The sequence below is a fragment of the Arvicola amphibius genome, chromosome 11 (genome assembly GCF_903992535.2).
Source record: "Arvicola amphibius chromosome 11, mArvAmp1.2, whole genome shotgun sequence".
Lineage (NCBI taxonomy): Eukaryota > Metazoa > Chordata > Mammalia > Rodentia > Cricetidae > Arvicola > Arvicola amphibius.
Window position 1 is genome coordinate 104451402 of NC_052057.2, and position 21124 is coordinate 104472525.

A 21124-nucleotide genomic window follows, 5' to 3' on the forward strand; every position below is an offset into this window, starting at 1 on the left:
GCCACTGTTCCCGTGAGCTTTGTAGAGAGCCGCTGTGTGCAGTGAGCGTGTGTGGCTAAGCTGTGATGCACCCCAGACGAGGCTTATGAATTTTTACTAAGATATTGTCAAGTGATGGTTGCCTTAATGTGACAAAATGCTGTTGTAATTGAAGAGCATCTGTACCATCCTTTCATTCATAGGGCACACCTGGCACACAACTGGTATCAATAGGCAAATAGCATTTCTAGAGTTTGAGAATACCAAATACTTTAAATGGTTTGAGCAATTCAATCTGACACTTGGAATTTCCTTGGGAAAAGACTGGGTTTAATTTAGTTTTGAAAATTTGAAATTTTAGTTATCAAAATTCTGCTGATTACCAGTTAACTTTTTAGTACTCACAGGTTCACTTGTGCGCTTGTGATGTTGCCTAGTGGTAGAACACTTGCCTAATATATATAAGACAACACTACCAAAAGAAAAAATCCAAATGTTCATCTGTAGGGAGTGGAAGAGGGGCTTAAATTTCATACTAGGAAGTAGATTTCAGAATTTTTTAAAAATGATGTTTTCTCTTTTTTCTATAATCAGAACACTTTTACATTTATTTATTCATTTGTTAATTGTAGTTCAAGAAGTCTTTTTTTTTTAACTTTTTATTTATTTACATTTTTTCGAGGCAATGTTTCTCTGCGTAACAGCCCAGCTGCCCTGGAACTAGCTCTTGTAGACCAACCAGGCTGGTCTCAAACTCAGAGGTCCTCCTGCCTCTGCCTCCCAAGTACTGGGATTAAAGGTGTGCACCACCACCACCTGGCTTTACTTTCTTTTTTATTTAAATAACATTTTTTTCATTTATTTTACATACTGCCCAGTTTCCCCTCCGGCCTCTCCTCCTGTCCCCTCCCTTCTCCCATCTACCCCCTCCCATCCACTACTCCTCCAAAGAGTAATGCTTTCCAAAATACCTAGGAAAAAGAAAATTTAAAGATGCTTTTTTGGCATCACATTCATGGTGTGGCTCTCTTTACCAGTAGTATGACTCTAGAATTTCACTATTTCCATGTAACCATTTCATAGAACATGTAAAGCATTGTTAAAATAATATCTACCCCAGGAATTTATTATTTCCAGGAAAGGAAAAAGAAACAATAGCAACCTATGGAGAAGATCTGTCCTGTGCATTTTCTCCACTCACCAGTTAAAGGTTCTAAAGACCATACTGGATCTCTTTATTGGAGAAGGAAATGCATGCATAGGAAAAGACAGAGCAGCACCTGGTGTACAGTGAGCTGCCCTTTCTCCTGGCATGGCAGCTTTCTTTGGAAGCCTCCATGCTGCTGCTCTGCAGCACCAGCAGGAAGTGCCCAGACAGTGTTGTAAATACAGTCATGCAATTGCAGTATTTGGACATTCCGCCTTCCTTAAATGACTGTTTCTTTTCATTAAACCTTGTGCTATTCCATTTCCTGTAAGAAATGGAAGAACACATATATACTGTTAAATGCTTTTGCTTTGGAACCTAACAGTATGTGCGAGCTTCTTGTTGATCACTTCAGTTTCACTAATGGCTGTATAGTTTGAAATTTTACATTTTTTTTCATTTATTGTAAAGCGTTATGTGTAGGTTAGAGGACAACTTGCAGGAATTGGCCTTTGTCTTATATGTGACCTTACATTACATACATCCTAACTTTTCTATCAAATCAGTTTATGGTCATTTTTATTGCCTAGCAAAAAAATTTATTTTTATGCAGTAAATTATATACATCAGTCATTTCCTTTGTGTTTGTTATATTTTTAATAGATAGTTTTTATTAGATTCACCATTGCATGGTTATTACATGCATCATTATAGTTTATTGACTGCTCTGGCACTTGCCATGTAGGTCAAGCTGGCCTTGAACTCAGAGATTTGACTACCTCTATATCCTGAGTGCTAAGATCAAAGTCATGTGCTATCATGCCCAACTTACAATTTGTTTATTATGCTTAGAAAATAGGTGTTATTTTTATTTTGGAGACCAGTTTAGGTTCCTAGAAAAACTAATTAGGATGCAAGGAACTTTCTCAAAAAATATGCAAGACACGAAGTTCTTTCCCATTATCAACATCCCACAGCAAAATGGCACGCCTGTATAAATGATGAATCTACAATGATGTGTCATTATCACCCAAAGTTCGTAGATTGCATTGAGATTCACTCTTGGTATGATGCTCTGTATAGCTTCCTTTCAGGAAGGTACAGAGCTGGAATCTCTTTACTGGTAGCCTTTACACATTGACTTCTTTCACCTAGAAATGTGCATTAACTTTCTTCCATTTCTTCTAATGGCTTGATGGCTCATTACATTTTAACACTGAATAAAAATCCGTAGTCCTGATGGACCATAGTTTACTTATATAGTTGTCTACTGAAGGACAACTGAATTGCTTCTGAGTTTTGGCAGTAATATAGCTATAAATATGTATCAGTGTAGATGTAAGTTTTCAGCTCCTTTAGGCTAGTGTGGTGAGATTATATTTATTTGTAGAAAATCTCCCAAGTGTATTCCAAAGAGTCTATGATTTTGCATTCTCTCACCAGCAATGAATAGGTTCCTGTTGGTCCACATTTTTTTCACTGTTGGTATTGTGGTGTCATCTCATGGCTGCTGTAGTTTGTATAACATATAAAGTAGCTGTTCTTGTACTCAGTCTGTGGTGTTTGGTGAGTTGTCTGTTAAGGTCTTTGGCATTATTTTTTAAATTACTTGATTTGGATACAGGGTCTCACTAAGTTGTTCTTGGTGTTAACTCAAGATCCTCCTGCCTTGGCCTTCTGAGGACTGGAACTATAAGAATAAACTATCATGCTAGGCTCTAGAATGTTTAATTTAGCAAACCCAGCTTAACACATTTAATGATTTTTACTTTGGTGTTGTATCTAAAAGTCACCTAGCTATTCTCCTGTGATGTCTTCTAGGAGTTTTATACTTTCACCATTTTCCACCTCAGTCTGTGGTCCATTTTGAGTTTTGTTTTGTTTTGTAAAAGAATGTAAAGTCGGTGTCCTTGTGCTTCTGTCTCTCCTCCTCTTCCTTCTTCTGTGTGAATGTCCAATCACTGCAACATTTGTTGATAATACTGTCGTTTGTCCATTTTATTGTCATTGTGAAAGATCAGTCACATATTTTCTGGTCAGTCCCATTAATCTGTCTGGTTTTTTCATCAACATTACACCCTGTAGCTTTAAGGTGCTGTAAGTCAGGAGCTTTAGACCCCCACTCTGTCCTTCAGTATTGTGTTGGCTCTTTCACACTGTTTGCTTCTCCAAATAGAATTTGTTGAAATTAGCAAAACAACGTGATGGACTTTTTATTGAAGTGATAGTGAATGCTTACACCAAGCAGGAAGAACTGACATCTTAAGAATAATGAGTCTTCCTGCTCATAAACATGGAATACTTCTCCATTTATGTAATTCATTAATTTCATTTATTGGGGTTTTATAGTTTGCTTCATAAAGATCTTGAACATAGACATTATTTGATTTGTTCCTAAATGTTTTACACTGGGTGATGCTGATACAAATGGTGTGTTTTGAGTTTTTAACTTTTTTTGTTTTTTTTTTTTTTTAGTTTTTAACTTTTTCATTGCTAAGATATAGGAATGTGTGAATTAACTTTGTGTCTGCAGCCTTAACTACAATCACTTATTAGTTCTAGAAGATTGACTTTATTGTTGTTAATTCCTTCATATTTTCTACATAAATGAGCATGTCATTTGTGAATAAAGGAAGGCTCAGATTCACAAGTAGGATGCTTAGCTGTTTGTATTGGTCTTCATTATCAGGTAGAGTTGAGGAAGCTCCCCTCTAGTCCTATTTTATAAAGTTTTTTTTTATTAAGAATGGATATATTGATAGCATATGTTTTTTTTTAGCTTGTTGATAAAGGTGGGTTGCATTTGTTGATTTTTAGGTGTTGAAAATTCAGCATTGCCTGTAGAATAAGTTCCATTTGGTCAACATAAATTTTTACTGCACATTGTTAGATTTGGTCTATTCATTTTTGTTGCATCATTTTTTCCATCTATTTATGAATAGCAATAGTAGTTCATAGTTTTCCTATATTTTTGTAGTTTGGGTATTGTGGGTCGCTGGCCTCACAAAAAGAGTTAGGAAATATTCCATGCTTCTCTGTTTTTCAAAAAGATTGTATAGAATTGGCGTAATGTATTCCTTGTAATAGGTAGAATTCACCAATGAACCCAGATAGGTATGGTACTTTACTTTTGGAAAGTTATTAACTATTGGTTCAATTTCTTTTATAGATTTAGACCTGTACAGATTTCTTTTGTGTATTAATTTTTGCATCTAGTATTTATCATGGAATTATAGAGTTTATTTATTCATTTATGTCATCAAAATTGTAGATGTAGAGTTTGTTCTTAGTATTTCTTTTTTTGTTTGTTTTTGAAGGCAGGTTTCTCTGTGTAGCCTGGCTGTCCTAGAACTTGCTCTGTAGACCAGGCTGGCCTTGAACTCAGAGATTTGCCTGCCTCTGCCTTCTGAGTGCTGGGATTAAAGGCATATGCCACCACCACCCTGTCCATATTTCTTAATAGATGCTTTCTTTTCTCCTCCTCCCTCTGCCTTCTTTTCTCTCTCTTTCCCCCATCTCCATCTTCCTCCCCTGTCCCGTGTGTGTGTGTGTGTGTGTGTGTGTGTGTGTGTGTGTGTGTGTGTGTGTGTGTTTCTCTCTTTGCCTCCCTGTCTTCTCCCCTTGGAGAGAGAGCATCCAGTCTGCTGGCCTGGAAGTCACAGTTAGACTGGGCTGGCCTCAAACCTGTAGTGTTTCTCCTGCCTCAGTCCCCCAAGTGCTGGGAATCCAAGTGTGCACCACATGCCTTAGTTACTGATTTTTATATCCGTGGGTCTGTGGTGATACTCCTCTTTTACTTCTGATAGTAATAATTTGTGTCTTCTCCGTGGTTAACTTAGGTGGAGGTTTGTTGATTTAATGATCTTTCAAAGAACCTCCTTTTGGTTTCATGAGGTTTTTTTTATTGGTTTTCTGTTCTAATTTTCATCATTTATTATCTCTTTTTCTAATTTTGGATTTCATTTGCTCTTTTCGTGTGTATGTGTGTATTATGTATTTAGTGCTATATACTTTGCCTTTTTATGAGTACTGTCATATGTCTTACAAATTTTCATAATCTGTAATTTTGTTAGTTTAAATTTTTTCTTGAGATGCTGTCTTTGACTCATCTGTTACTTAGAAGTGTGTTGCTTAATATCTCAAAATATTTTAGTATTTTTCACTTCTTTTTCGATTAATTATTTTTTTTCTCAGTCAGTTCTTTTACTGGCAGGCTGAATTTTAGGGTTACAAAGAAAGATCAATCATTTTTATCTCAAAAGGTAATTTAAAAAAATTTAAAAGAATCACAAATCTAGACTTTTATATATGAAAACCAATTACTTCTACTTTAAGTCCTCAGAGTGCATACCCATTTGTCAACAGTTCTTAATCATATCAGGAAGCTGAGGGCACAAATGGGTACAAGGAATTAATAATCAGTTTTGATCACCAAACCATCCTAGCGAGGAATACACATCAGTCAGGAATAGCCAGACTGCCATTGCTGTTCTTCCCTGACCTCAATCAGTGCCGTCCTTAGCTAACAAAAGTGTGTGTTTCTAAACTTTAAATTGCTACCCAAGATTTCCTACATCAAAACCATTAACAAAAACATCTTAACCTAACTTTACTCACAATCTACATGTCTAGATTTTTTTCCAAGGGTGCTGGTTGAATCATTAATGTGCTCCAGCAGTAATGCTTGGAAAAGTCAATAACTATTTTGTAAATATCAGTAATGCCCAGTGAGGGGATAGAAAGCTCCTGAGAGTGTTCATGCCACCCATAGACTATGAGGGACATGGTGACTGTGAGGGTCGATTAATTATTTCTAGTTTAATTGGATTGTGGGTTAGAACAGATATTGTATGTTTTCTACACTTCTAAATTTGTTAAGCTGTGTGTTGTGGGCCAGAATGTAGTCTGTCTTGCTGTATCTCCAGAGGTATTTCAGGTGGTTCAGTATTCTTCTGGTGCTGCCCACAGCAGGCCGGTGATTATGGAGCTGTTGAGTCCAGCAGTGTCTGTGCTGTTCTGCCTTCTGGATCTCTCTGTTTCTGGTAGACGACTCCTGAAGTCTCTCATGGGCCTGGATTCATGCATTTGCAGTCTTGTTAGTTTAGACGGATTAGACTCTGTTCTTTCTTGTGCTACACACCTGCTTATCCTTGAAAATTCCCTCGTTCTAATGCCCAGTGTGTCCAAATCTAATGCAGCTGGATTGATTTCCCTTTATTCATGTCAGTCACGTATATCTTTGCCTAATCTGTAAGTGGTGTTATATTTAAGGTGGGTTTTCTGTATATAACATATCAAATGGCTCTTTTATGATTCAGTCTCATAATCTGTGTCTTTTTATTTTTTAAAAAAAGAAAACAATCTTTTGTCATTTAACATACCAATCCCAGTTTCCACTCCCTCCCCTTCTCCCGTTCCTTCCAACTCCCTCCCCCAGCCCACACTACCCCACATCCACTCCTCAGAGAGGGTAAGGCACATTGCTTTGGGGAATGTCCAAGGCCCTCCCTACTGTATGCAAGCTGAGCAAGGTATCCAACCAAAGAGAATGGGTTTCAAAAATCCAGAAAAAGCAGTAGAGATAAATCCTGGTCTCATTGCCAGTGGCCCCGCAGTCTGCCCCAGCCATGCAGCTGTCACCCACATTCAGAGGGTCTAGTTTGGTCCTATGCTTGTTCCTTCACTGTCCTGCTGGAGTTGGTGAGCTCCTATTAGCTCAGGTAGACTGTTTCAGAGGGTGTCCCCATCATGGTCTTGACCTCTTTGCTCATATTCTCACTCTTCCCACTTTTCAACTGGATGGGAGCTCAGCACAGTGCTCCACTGCAGATCTCTGCCTCTGCTTCCATCAGTTGCTGGATGAAGATTCTATGGTGACATTTAAGATGGCTATCAATCTGACTACAGGGCAAGGCCAATTCAGGTACCTTTTCCTCTTTTGCGTAGGGTCTTAGCTGGAGTCATCCTTGTGGATTCCTGGGAATTTCTCTAGTGCCAGGTTTCTTGCTAGCCCCACCATGGCTCCCTCAGTCAAAATATCTCTTTCCTTGCTCTCATCTCTGTCCTTCCTCCATCTCAACTATCCCGTTCCCTCAAGATCTCCTCTCCCTCCCCTTCTCTCCTCCTCTTTCCCTTCGGCCCTCCCTTTTAAGTGCTGCATGTAGATCTGTGTATTTCTCTCTGCAATCAAGCAAACAGTCACTTCTGTAGCAGACACACATCGAGTTTTCTTGACTGGATTCATTTCTCACACTGTTTGAAGGTAGCACCAGATCCACAGGTTCTAAATTCAGTCCCCAAAATTTCTGCTGTAGGCCCAGTTGCAAATCTGAGACCTCCAGAACCTGTTAGCTGTTAAGACAATTGAGATCCTGCTGAGAGGGAGAATCAGTTTTCTCCAAAGGGTGAGGCCCCTTACTGGTTATTCAGTATCAAGTGGTCAGTCCTTAAATCCTAAGCATTTGAGTAACACTAAATGGACTGAGCAAGTTGGATTTGTATATCTAGGGGTGTGTGTGTGTGTGTGTGTGTGTGTGTAACAGTAAGAAAGAAGCCATGATTTTGAAAGTGAGCAATAGAGGGTGGGGTACATGGGAGGGATAAAAGGAAAGAGGGAAATGATGTGATTATATTTTAATTAAATAAAAATATTAATAAAATTAAAATTGAAATCCCCACAACCCACTTCTCAGGTTTCATTGACTTGGTGCAGTGGCTCACAAAGCTCAGAGAAGTGCTGTTCTTACATTTGCCAGTTTATTACAAAGGCTATTTCAAAAGGTACAAGTAAATAGTTCAATGAAGAGATAGTAGGATGAAGTCTGGAAGGAGCCCAGGTGCAGGAGATTCTTCCCTTGTGGGATTTTGTCTGGATGAGTTCTCACTTATTTTTCTCCTTAGTGTAACATTTACCTTCCCAGAAGTTCTCTGAAGCTAGTCATTTTGGTCCTTATGGAGACTTCATTGCTTACATCTGATTACCAATGGAGTTGATGAGGGAAATCCACAAGATTTCCTCTTTAGATTCTTTAGCATTGCTTCCTCTGGGACCTCTCTGACCAGAAAGGAATTATAACTTATTCTCTGAGTTTTTCTAGCTTGCTTTGATAAAGTGTTTATGAATCAGTAAACATGAATGAAAACCAATATATATGTATGATAATACCACAGTGTTTTATGTAAATGACATGGTAACCACACTTCCTCCAAATCCTAGCAATAGTAGAAATAAAGAAAAAGGAAATGAAACCTCATCAAAGCACTTTTTTTTTAATGAAGAAAGGAAGAGAACAAGAAGAAACAGAAGAACTGCAAGACAAATAGAAAAGAGTTGGCAAAATGTCAATAGTAAATCCTTCCCTATCAATAATTTAATGCAGGGCCTGGAGAAATTGGTCAGCAGTAAAGAGTACTTTATTTCTCAGAGGACTTGATTTGATTTCGTGTATACACGTAATAGCTCATTCCAATTCAGGGAATTCAGTGCCTTTCTGATCTCTGCACATGTGCACATGGTGTATGTAAATAAACACTGGCAAAATACTCATACACATAAAATAAATCTTAAAATCATTGAATGTAAAGGAATTCAACTCAGTAGATCACTCTTACACCACTTAAATTATTTTTTCCTCCCAAGTATCACTACTTGAATTTCTCTTCCCTTTGTCCCCAATTTTTAGTAGCTTACTTTGTTTCACAAGATAGAAGACTCTTCCTGCTAATAGACTTTCGTGAGATGTCAGCTGACCTGAGATGTAGGTTGTGGGCATTGCGGGCATATGTGGTCTGTTCTCTGACACTGGGTAGCCGTATCATACACAGGAGCAGAGACGAACAGCTGCCACATTCCACAGGACAAAGCCTGATGGCAGTGACGTGATAAATTTGTCCTATTAAGATGGAGCATATAAGAATAGTTCATATAATTATTTACACAGAAAATGAATTTTGGGGCAATCTCATATTCATTAGAACTTGGTCACCTTCTCCTCCTTTCAGCTTATTGTTATTTTACTGAGGTAATTCTCAGTTGCTTTGTATTTTTACTTTTGTATGTACCTCTGTTGCCTTCTTCTGAACATGTGTACATTCGGGTGTTATTCTTCAGGCACCGACCACCGTGTTTTCTAAGATAGGGTCTCTCACCAGTGTGGTAATACTTTGACACGAGGACTTGTTACGAATTACGAAAGCCTGGCCTTAGCCTAAGCTTGCTCCTAGCTAGCGCTTATAACTTAATTAACCTGTTTTATTAATCTATGTTTTGCCACATGGCTCAGTTACCTCTTTTCTGTACAGTGTGTCTGGCTTGTTCTGCAACTCTCTGGCATCTCCCTGCCTCTCTTCTTCCCAGCATCCTCTCTCCCCAACAGTCCCACCTAATCTCTCCTGCTTAGCTCTTGGGCATTTAGGTCTCTATTAAACTAGTCAGAAGATGCCTTAGGCAAGGACACATCTTTATAGTATAAATAAATATTCCAAAACATACCAGTCTGGGACTTATTGATTAATGGAATAGTCTAGTTGGCCATCAAGCTCCAAGGATTCACTTGTTGTGCATCCCCAGAGCTGGGTATACAAGTGTACCAGTACAGTGCCTGGCTTTGTACATAGTTCTGGGCAGGAAACTCAGGTCCTTGTGGTAACTTTACTGACTGAGCTGTCTTCCTCGGCACTGCTATAATTATAAAAATTAGCAATTTGGTTTTTTATAATAGTTTTAAATTTATAGAAAATTAGGCAAATACTAGCGCTAGCATTTTGAAACCTATTTCTTCCTCTACAATTTCCCCCATTATTACCATCTTGAATGATAAGGTACATTAAAAACAATTGATGGGGGGCTGAAGAGATGGCTCAGCGGTTAAGAGCATTGCCTGCTCTTCCAAAGGTCCTGAGTTCAATTCCCAGCAACCACATGGTGGCTCACAACCATCTGCAATGAGGCTGGTGCCCTCTTCTGGCCTTCAGGCATACACACAGACAGAATATTGTATACATAATAAATAAATAAATAAATAATAAAAACAATTGATGGACCACTGCTGATGGTTTATTTTTGTGTGTAGGTTTTTGTTGTTGTTATTTTTAAGTTAGCGGCTTGTTATGTAGCTCTGGCTTCCATGAACTATGTAGACAAGGCCAGCCTCTACCTCACAGAGATCTGACTGCCTTTGCCTCCTCCTTGCTGGTACTAAAAGTGTGTGCTACCATGCCTGGCTTAACAGTTTATTCTTAACTGATGTCGGTACTTTGTATTGGGCTTCTCTGCTGATACTGCACCATTCTCTGGGCTTTGATGGGGGTCATTTGTTATTACATTGCCAAGCAGAATTTCCACAAGGAATGAGTTCATGTGGTTAAATTCTCTTTTGCTCCACACACTCACCCCTCACACCCCACAGTGATTCTGTGGCCTCTTGACACTTCTATTTGTTTAGTTTAGGTTTTTCCCATTTGATTATTTCAACTGCAAAGAAAATGTTGTTTTTGTTGAGTCTGTGTGTGTTTATTTTCTTGTCTTGCTGGGTTTCGATATACTTATGATAAAACGTTGAGTAGCGATAATAAGGGGAAAATATTCACTCTAGTTTTGCAGTCTTGGGGTAAGGTCCTGTGTTTCTCACTGATAAATATGCTGTTAACTCTAGTCTTTTTTGAAGATGTTCCTTTTCTTCCCCTTAGTTTTGTTGTTATTTGCTTGCTTTTGAGAATCCTCTGGCCCCAGCCTACTAAGAGCTGGGGTTACAGGTATACACTTCTATGAACAGGTTGGAAAATATTTTTATTTTATTTACTTATTATATGTGTATGAGTGTTTTGCCTGCACCTATATATGTTCATTATGTGTGTGCCTGGCACCCACAGAGGCCAGAAGAGGGTATCAGATCCCCTGGAACTGGAGTTATAGGCAGTTGAGAGCTGCCATGTGGGGCCTGGAAATAAAACCTAGGTTATCTTCAAGAGCAATAACTTCTCTTAACCACTGAGTCCTCTCTCCAGACCCCTGGAAATATTCTTGTTTAGTAAAGTTTCTTGCTCCTTCTTTGTTAAAATTTCTTATCATGAATATTGCATATTGTCATTATAATTTTTATTTACTAAATGATCATATCTTTATTAATGTTATTGAATATATTCATCAATTTCAAATGTTGATCTAGCTTTGTACACCAGAAATAACTTTTGTTTTGAACTCATTGCATAGCAGCCTTATCTGCCTGTAGAATTCACTGTGTGGACCAGGATGACCTCGAACTCATAGACTCCCACATGCTGGGACTAAAGGCATGTACCTCCATGCCAAGAGAAATATTTTTTTAATTCTCTTTTTTTAAAATCAACACAATTTACATATGATATTAATATAGTATATGCAGAGTTTCAGACAAGACACATCTGTGCTATTTATACAGTGTTGCAAAACGATGAAATCTCTTATGGAAAATAAATCAATTTATAGTCAGACATGTTAATTATAGCTCATTGAATTAATTTGTTTTAATATATCATAAAGCTCTTGGGAGTTGACAACTCCTAAATATGTTTGAGAAATGAGGAATTTAGTTTTGTTTAGTATTTTAAAACTATTTTTTAAGGCTTTTGAAATTTGTTGGAGTCTAGTGTGATATTTTGATGTGCAATTAAATCAAAAAGCCATAATCAAATTATTTGTCATTATTTGTGTTGGGAGCATTAAAAATGTAACTATTTTTAAATTATATAGTAAATTATTGTCAACTGTTCAAGTGTAGCCATTTTCCTCTGCTTTGGAATATCAGAAGCTAGTCCTGTTATTTAACTTAATATATTTGTTCACACCTGGTAACCAACTGTTCTCTATTTGCCTACTCACTTAAAAGTGCACAGAAAACAATTTTTAATTAATTTAATCATTATATTCAAAGCTTGTCAATACTGATTTAATTTGTATCAAACATTTAAAATTACAGCTTTAAAATATGTTTTGAAGTAACAAGTCATTCTGGATTATTTTTAATATGGATAGATGTTTGGAATTTACCTGTTGCATTCAAAATTTTAATAAACCATGAGTGTTTGAGAAAACTTTGAAATGCAAACTTTTATTGTCTGGCAATGAAAGAGGTTTGGGAAAAAATATTTTGAATTTGTATCTTGTCCTTTCTCTTAGCCTGATTCATTTTTGAATATCTTAAAAAGAGGAAATAGCAAAGGTTGAATGCCAAGCATAAATATTTGATTAGTGTTATAATATGTGAGGAATGATATCCCCTGCCCCCCTTTTCTTCTCTGCAGTCCCAAAAGCTCCAGAGATAGATCCAGTAGAGTGTCTGGTGGCTGACAACTCTGTAACAGTAACGTGGAGAATGCCTGAGGAAGACAGTAAGATTGACCATTTCATGATGGAGTACAGGAAAACAAACTTCGATGGGCTTCCGCGTGTGAAGGACGAGCGGTGCTGGGAAATGATCGATAACATCAAGGGCACCGAATATACGTTATCAGGTATCCTGAATCCTTAGAAAATCAGTGTGGTAAAAAAATTTTATTTAAATGATAAAATTAAGTTCTATTATCCAAACTGATTTTTAGATATTTATTATGTGCATTAATTTTTGTTAAAATATCAGTAAAACTTTAAATTAGTTAATATCTGCAACCTGCTAAATAGTGTTTGTAAAGCAAATATAAAAGAATAACATAGAAACAGTATTTAGAATAATATAGAAACAAAGTAATCTATTTTTCTTTTTTTTTTTAGACAGACTCACTGTGTAGTCCTGGCTTGCCTGTACCTCACTATGAACCAGGCCAATCTTGAGCTCTGCCTCCTGAGCTAAGATTAGGGCCTATGCCACCATGCCCAGCAAATCTTTAATTTTAATTTTATTTTTTTTGACTAAGTAAAGAAACTGTTTATTGTACTCAAACCTCCACATTTCAGGGATGCTGTGAACCCCATTGTTTTCACTGCCACAAGATTGATTATCTCCATGTTAACACAGAATTGGGACTTAACTATAATTTTTTTTTATGTTGGCTTTTTGAATGCTTTCTCAAAGGTATCTTAGTATATGAGGACTTCTGATGCTTTGAATGGCAGAATATTAGCTGGGCTCTTTGGTGCGTCCTGTGCAGAGCGGGCTACATTAGGAGCTGTCGTGTTGAGCACTAGCTCCTTCCCAGGGGTTGGTGTTCTGTACAGTAGGCACCAAGTGCATACAGCACACTATGGCTAATCAGCACACCTGCATGGTTGGGAGCAGCAGCCAGCACAGCGCCACTTCTAATGAAGTCTGAGAGGGTGCTGTTTTAGTTATCACTATGTTGAATCTGTTGGTAACTGTATAATTTATTTATTTTGAAGAAGATATTAGGTAAGTCATTATTCTGGTTTTCAGTAATTATCATCCATTTACCATAAGTCTGTGCTCTGCTCAAGTGAAGAGCTTTCTAAGAAGGAAATGTCTGCTTGATGATGCACACTCACACATTTGGAAGGAATTTCTTACTTTTTATGACTAAAAACTTTCATTTTTTAGGCTTAAAATTTGATTCAAAGTATATGAATTTCAGAGTGCGAGCTTGCAACAAGGCTGTGGCTGGAGAGTATTCCGATCCAGTGACCCTAGAGACCAAAGGTAAGGCTGGCAGCCATTTGCACAGCAGCCGAGAGAATTTGCCGTCAGAAGTTATTTGAGACTTTGTCGGGGTCTTTTATTGTTGTTGGATTCCTTCCTACCACCTACCTCTGGCTTTTCCAATGTGGGAAATATAAGGCAGGGAAACAGGACTAGAGTAGTAGTAGATTTTTCCCTTATAATTATATTCTTGTGGGCAAAGTAGACTCAGATGATAGTATTTTTCAGTATTTCTTTCATTTATTTTTATTTGGTTTCTTCTTAATTTTAAATTAGATTTCTTTTTATTTTGTGTGCATATGGAGGGGGAGCATGTGCCATAGTATGCATGCATGTTGAAGGACAACTTGTAGGAGTCACTGTGTAGGTTTCAGGGATCAAGTTCAGGTCAGCAGTTGTGATAACTTGTGCCTTTACCTGCTCAGCCATCAAACTGTCCTGAGGTGGTGGTGTCATACTTGCCTCTGCGTGTTTAGTTCATGGTTTGGGTTAGCGTAAATATGTAAGCATTGCTGAAGTTGTCTGTAATTTTCAGAGAATTAATTATGAATCAGCAACAAGACGTTCTATTTTTCCCAAATTTTCTTGCAGTTACTACCATTTATACAGTTTATTAATATTTATATAGCATACACACTTAATGTCACAATAATGAAAAATTAATCATTTGGTCATTAAGATCATTTTGAGAGATCACTGCTAGATATTGCTGCTATCCATACTGCAAATGACGAGAGGAAAATTGAAGTATATATTTACCTCTGTCCCTAGAGCTGCTCTAGATGTGTATAAGAATCTGTTCTAGGTCCTAGGCCTTCTTTTTTTTAATATTTATTTACTTATTATGTATACAACATTCTGTCTGCGTGTATGCCTGCAGGCCAGAAGAGAGCATCAGACCTCATTACAGATGGTTGTAAGCCACCATATGGTTGCTGGGAATTGAACTCAGGACCTTTGGAAGAGCAGGCAATGCTCTTAACCGCCGAGCCATCTCTCCAGCCCTGGCCATTCTTTATTGTAGGCTTCTAACCCAAGTTCTGTTCTCTCAAGAGAAGTTTAGATTTATGAAGGTCCCCTTTTGTAAAACAGAAGAACGTTTAGGTATTTGCCAATTTGAAAGCCACTCTTCCAGAGCTCCCCCACTTGTGAGGTGATCACTGCCTGAGATTTCTTGCTGAATTAGACTCTACATTATAATCTGTATTTGAGACTTGGAGCATTCCACTGACTTCTTGTTTATTTATGATGCATTTGAGTAGATATGCATGCTAGAAATTTGCTATGATAAATAACACTAAATCCGATAACTTGACCCCAGGCCCTGTGCATGGTAGGCAAGTGCTTGGGCCTTCAAGGTCTGTAAGTTTCTGATGATACAAACTCAGAATGTCTGTGGCATAAAGCCTAGGAAAATTCCCAGTTGAAGTAATATGAATTAGCTAATAATTTTACTTGAGAATTATATATAGCTTAGTGAAGAAATGTAATTTCTTTGAATTATTTATTATCAAACTGTGATATTACTGTTTTTAAAAAAAGGTTTCTATATTTCAAAGCCTTGTAAAATTTCCAGGCAGATAATCTTTTCTATGTGACTTGAGCTACTTCTGCCCATTGTCAGGAAAGAGTGAGTTACTGTAATTATGTACCCCAAGGAGCAGAAGATCTTTGGGTTGTTGGTATTCCTTGTGAAAAAACCTGGATCTAACTGTGACAAGCTGTAAATTTTATGAAAATTAAGTTGGAAACTTAGGGCCTTCTGGGAGTCTGATAGCTGCTCCTTTAGCAGTGTCTGAATTTTACCAAGCAGACTCTTGATTGGTATTGGGTTTCTTAGAGAGAGACTAAGGTGATTCCAGTCTCTGAGGTTTCGTGGAAGTAATCCCCCAGGGATAGCCTAGGTTAAAGTACAACCTTGAGACCCAGGAACCATGATTCTAAAATTATTTCTTATATGACTAAGGATCATAAATTTCTGGGATTATTTTGTAGCACTGATGTGACTATTAATGAAAACACAAGCATTGTTTTTTTTAAAAAAAAAGTCCAGGTTTTATAAAAAAAAATTGAACAATTGTTTAGTAAGTTACTTGGCTTGTTCCTGCTATTTTTTTGACTACCCAATATCGTCAGTATACCAGTAGAGAATGGAGGAAGGGGAGGTGGCAGTTACATAGTTCAGGCCCATAAAACTGTAATACACTTAGCATTGTTTATTTCGGTCTCTTCAGTGTATGTAGCATTATTCCTTCTGCCATAAAAATTGTCAAAGTGATGAGTATAGCAAGTTCTTGTCACCAGAATTTTTAAGGTATGTTATCCTTTCCTTCCATGTAAAGATAAATGATATTACTAGTTAACAAAACTTCTCTCCAGCTTCAAACAATAGTGTCTGTGGTTTAGCTTTGAAGTATAAGACAGGATCTTACCTTCAAGACAGCAAGTCTTTTCTCACCCCCCCCCCCCCGGCTCTCTATTCTTTGCTTTTAGAGTATTGTCCATGTTATCTTAGAGAAAATGTATGACTTAAGAGAGGTCAGATAAAGTATTAGTGTCAGGAGAAAGAAAAAGACTAAACATGGCTCACTTTTGGAAACCTGTGCCCTTGTGTTTGGATGGTGTGGTATTTGATTTGGATCACAAGTGGTTTGGGGTTGTGCCTTTTCCTGCCACCCGGATGGCTCTTTACTGCATCATAACAAATATTAAGGAATAGTCTAGGATTTTTCTTTCTGATGGCCTTGGGATTTTAGTAAGCTATGGGCAGTCAATGGCACCTCTATGGCAAAGCCCGGGTTTCTTTCTTTCAAAAATATAAGTGCTCTTACTGTATAACCGAATACCTAACAAACAGAATCTGTTTTCATAAAGCAGTTGACTGTAGGAATGTCTCAACGTCTCTACCCAATAAAGAATTCTATCTTCTTTTTACTGAAAAGCTGCAATTATTCTTGTCTGTTTACTTCTGGATAGATGCAGCTTTTGAAAGTGGTTGACTTCCTTGTGTAGTATGACATTTGTAGCTGTGCAGTCAGTAGATTTTTGTTCAGATGTGTCATAAGTGAAACAATGAACAATGGCTATGATGCATGTTGGAATTGATTGCTCTTGCCAGAATCAGGGATGAAAGATTGCTCCATCCACAGGGTAATTATTGGGCTCTACGTGCTTTTCTTGTTTGGTGATCACAGGCTCATAAAAGGCCTTACCTAATTTCACCTAGTACCTGTAAGCAAAGGTGTGTTGTAAAGAATGTTTCTTTAATCTATAATTAACAAAAATATGAACTTTTGGCAGGAGGTAGCAGAAGCAGATTAATTTGTAACTATATACGTGATGCCTTCTAAGAGTTTGGAAATTGCACTACAAATAGAAGAAACAGTATCGCACAGCTGTGAAATCACTTCTTTTAATGATTTTTTTCCTCAGTTTTTAAAAAGGGAAGCTGTTTCCTCAGTAAGCACTTCCAAGGACTTTGAACAGTACATATAGTTCCCCAAAACATCAAATAATCTAAAAAGCATAGGTTGTTATATATTTTTTGTTTACCTTTTTCATTAAGTGGATGTTTTTCCCTTCTACTCTGTCAAACAAGATATTCATCATCTAGCTCAGTTCCTCTGCTTATGTCACCATCATGGCTCCAGTATATGCATGTTTATCTCAGTTTAAACTAATGAGAGTTTAGGTGTGAAATTGTTGAAGCATTAAGCTTCAGAGAGAATACTTGTGCTGTTCTTACATTAATTCATTTTTTATAATATATTGCTTTTTCTTCCTCCATACTTGTACCAGTTCTCCCTTTCATTCAGTCAAAACAATCAACTGAGAACCAACTGATAATTCTAATAACATGAAATTATGATTACTGTGTGCCAATGGAGAGTTCTGTAGAAGCAGAGATACCATTGGCAATGCAAGTGCACTGTACTTGGTTAGTGTATAAGATATGCAGAGAAAGTAATTGAAAATAGGTGGGAATTGTAGACTACAACCTAAGCATTGAGAGGTTTTTGTTTGAAGGTTAGGGATTGGAAGTTTTCTCTCTTTGCACAGAGTTGGCTCAGTGAATAAGAAATAACATGTCAGGTGTGTTCCAGACAGTGGAGAAGTCTTACATTTGTTAAACATTGTCTTGGGCAGCTCTTAACTTCAGTTTAGATAACTCATCATCACATTTGAACTTGAAAGTTGAAGATTCCTGTGTAGAGTGGGATCCTACTGGAGGAAAAGGCCAAGAAAGTAAAATTAAAGGAAAAGAGAACAAGGGCAGGTAAGTCAGTCATTACACCCATTCTGTGGATGGGCACTTACGCATTGACTTGTCTCTGGCCATGACTTTTACTGAAATTCTTACTGTATAGACAGATGCTTGTATGTTGATTCTTATTTGACAATACCTCATAATCTTAATGTCTACTCTGCACAGCAATATGTTTATGATTACATTAGTAACTCAGAGGTGAAGAATATTTTATCAACTGTCAAAACTTGAATTTGTAATTAACATTTTTCATACCTTTCTTTCCTTATTGTGTCATATATTTTTATTTCAGCAATCTGTTTTTAATGTTTATAGGTGCACTGATCTGAATTAGTTACAGAGAAGTTTCTTGACCTCTGTCTAGGCTTATAGGTCATCTGTTTTACCTGAAAGAGAGCTGCACTAAATGACTTTGAGCATTTCTGTTGCAAGCCTGCTGCTGAAGAGCAGCCCACTGCACTCAAGGGCAGGCTTCAGGGGCTTTTGTTTTTGTTATGTTTTCCTAGATGAATCGGAATATGGAAACCATAAGTTCTCAATGGTAAAGTTCTGCTGAGTCTGATGGTTAATGCCTATGAGTTGAACCATGAATGAAAACCCGCTCAGCAAGCATTCAGTTCTGTGGTTAGATGTTAAGTTTAAGTTGTAAAGTAGTGTCTTAACAGTTGCCTGTTTTTATCTGACAGTGTCCATGTTGCTTCACTGAAGAAACACGCAAGGTGATGATCTGTGTCTGTCTAGTTCTAGGACTTAGTATCCAGCTTGGCTGAATAATCTCTTTTAACCAATAAGCAGATGCCATTGCCGCAGCCTTCATGAGTTAAAACGCTGCTCTGTGTAGACTGTCTCTACTGGTAGCTTGTGTTTGGATTTGCAGCATCGTAGTACACTGCATTCTCTGAATTACATTGGATATGATAACATGTGCTGTGCTTTAAAAAGACTATTCCTCATTCGATTTTTACCCTGCTTTTACTTATACTTGGCATCTTTCTTGTTTCACTGTATTCAATAACATTATTGATTGCTTTTATGTGCATTTGTTAAGATATGGGCTTGGATTATTCTGTAATTACATAATTTCAAAGGTATCCAGTTAAAATTAATGAACATCATTGATGAAATGATTAAGACAGTGCTGTAAACAGGGATCATTGCAGGTTGCTCAAGTAAGAAGATGTTTATGTGAAGATGTCATGTATCTTTACCAGATGCCCACATGCACTCTCTTCTCAAAGTCATCTCTGCCTATTGGTTTATTGGTGAAAGTCATTGCATTTGCATTTTAAAATGCTTTTGAATTTGATAGACTGCATAACATTTCATTTGGCAGCTGGAAAATTGTAGACTGTATTTAGCATTTCACACTGTTATATCTTTCTCCTTTTAAGGGTATTATATATGTTGGCTGTTTATGGATGTTAGAGTATCTCTTACCTAAAACCCTTGAGATTCAAAAGTATTTTAGATTTTGAAATATTTGCCTATATAAATGAGCTATCAAAAGGTTAGGACCCAACTCTAAACTCAAATTTGTTTCATGTGCACCTTAATTAAATGAAAGTAATTTGCCATGTTTTAGTGTACCGTTGTTTTGACTATTACTTGCTGCAGCTTACATATGGCATTACCTACTCATGGCATTGTGTCAGTGCTAAGAGTTTTCAGCATTGAAATAGTTCAGATTTTTGGGTTAAGACTGTTTAACATGTCTACATTTATTTATCTTTTTCATAAATACTTGTTTGTTATGGAATGTATGATAGATATTATGAAATTTATAGGGATCGTCACTGTCCTTGCTTTCAAACTTAATGTAAGTCATATAGATAAGATATATATACTTAATGTAAGTCATATAGATAAGATATATATACTTAATGTAAGTCATATAGATAAGATATATATACTTAATGTAAGTCATATAGATAAGATATATAAACTTAATGTAAGTCATATAGATAAGATATATATACTTAATGTAAGTCATATAGATAAGATATATAAACTTAATGTAAGTCATATAGATAAGATATATACTTAATGTAAGTCATATAGATAAGATATATATACTTAATGTAAGTCATATAGATAAGATATATATACTTAATGTAAGTCATATAGATAAGATATATAAACTTAATGTAAGTCATATAGATAAGATATATATACTTAATGTAAGTCATATAGATAAGATATATAAACTTAATGTAAGTCATATAGATAAGATATATATACTTAATGTAAGTCATATAGATAAGATATATATACTTAATGTAAGTCATATAGATAAGATATATAAACTTAATGTAAGTCATATAGATAAGATATATAAACTTAATGTAAGTCATATAGATAAGATATATAAACTTAATGTAAGTCATATAGATAAGATATATATACTTAATGTAAGTCATATAGATAAGATATATATACTTAATGTAAGTCATATAGATAAGATATATATACTTAATGTAAGTCATATAGATAAGATATATAAACTTAATGTAAGTCATATAGATAAGATATATATACTTAATGTAAGTCATATAGATAAGATATATAAACTTAATGTAAGTCATATAGATAAGATATATAAACTTAATGTAAGTCATATAGATAAGATATATAAACTTAATGTAAGTCATATAGATAAGATATATATACTTAATGTAAGTCATATAGATAAGATATATATACTTAATGTAAGTCATATAGATAAGATATATATACTTAATGTAAGTCATATAGATAAGATATATAAACTTAATGTAAGTCATATAGATAAGATATATATACTTAATGTAAGTCATATAGATAAGATATATAAACTTAATGTAAGTCATATAGATAAGATATATATACTTAATGTAAGTCATATAGATAAGATATATATACTTAATGTAAGTCATATAGATAAGATATATATACTTAATGTAAGTCATATAGATAAGATATATATACTTAATGTAAGTCATATAGATAAGATATATATACTTAATGTAAGTCATATAGATAAGATATATATACTTAATGTAAGTCATATAGATAAGATATATAAACTTAATGTAAGTCATATAGATAAGATATATATACTTAATGTAA

General features: G+C 36.0%; 1 protein-coding gene across 2 annotated transcripts in view; it reads left to right on the forward strand.

Moving 5' to 3' along the window:
- The window catches only part of Fsd1l (fibronectin type III and SPRY domain containing 1 like), a 65626-nt gene that overhangs the window by 27368 nt on the left and 17134 nt on the right, over positions 1 to 21124 (forward strand). For both annotated transcript variants that reach the window (XM_038347514.1, XM_038347515.2), the window contains 3 exons: positions 12407 to 12616; positions 13654 to 13752; positions 17899 to 18028. In XM_038347514.1, coding sequence (XP_038203442.1) covers positions 12407 to 12616; positions 13654 to 13752; positions 17899 to 18028 — 439 coding nt within the window. The remainder of the gene's footprint in view (positions 1 to 12406; positions 12617 to 13653; positions 13753 to 17898; positions 18029 to 21124) is intronic.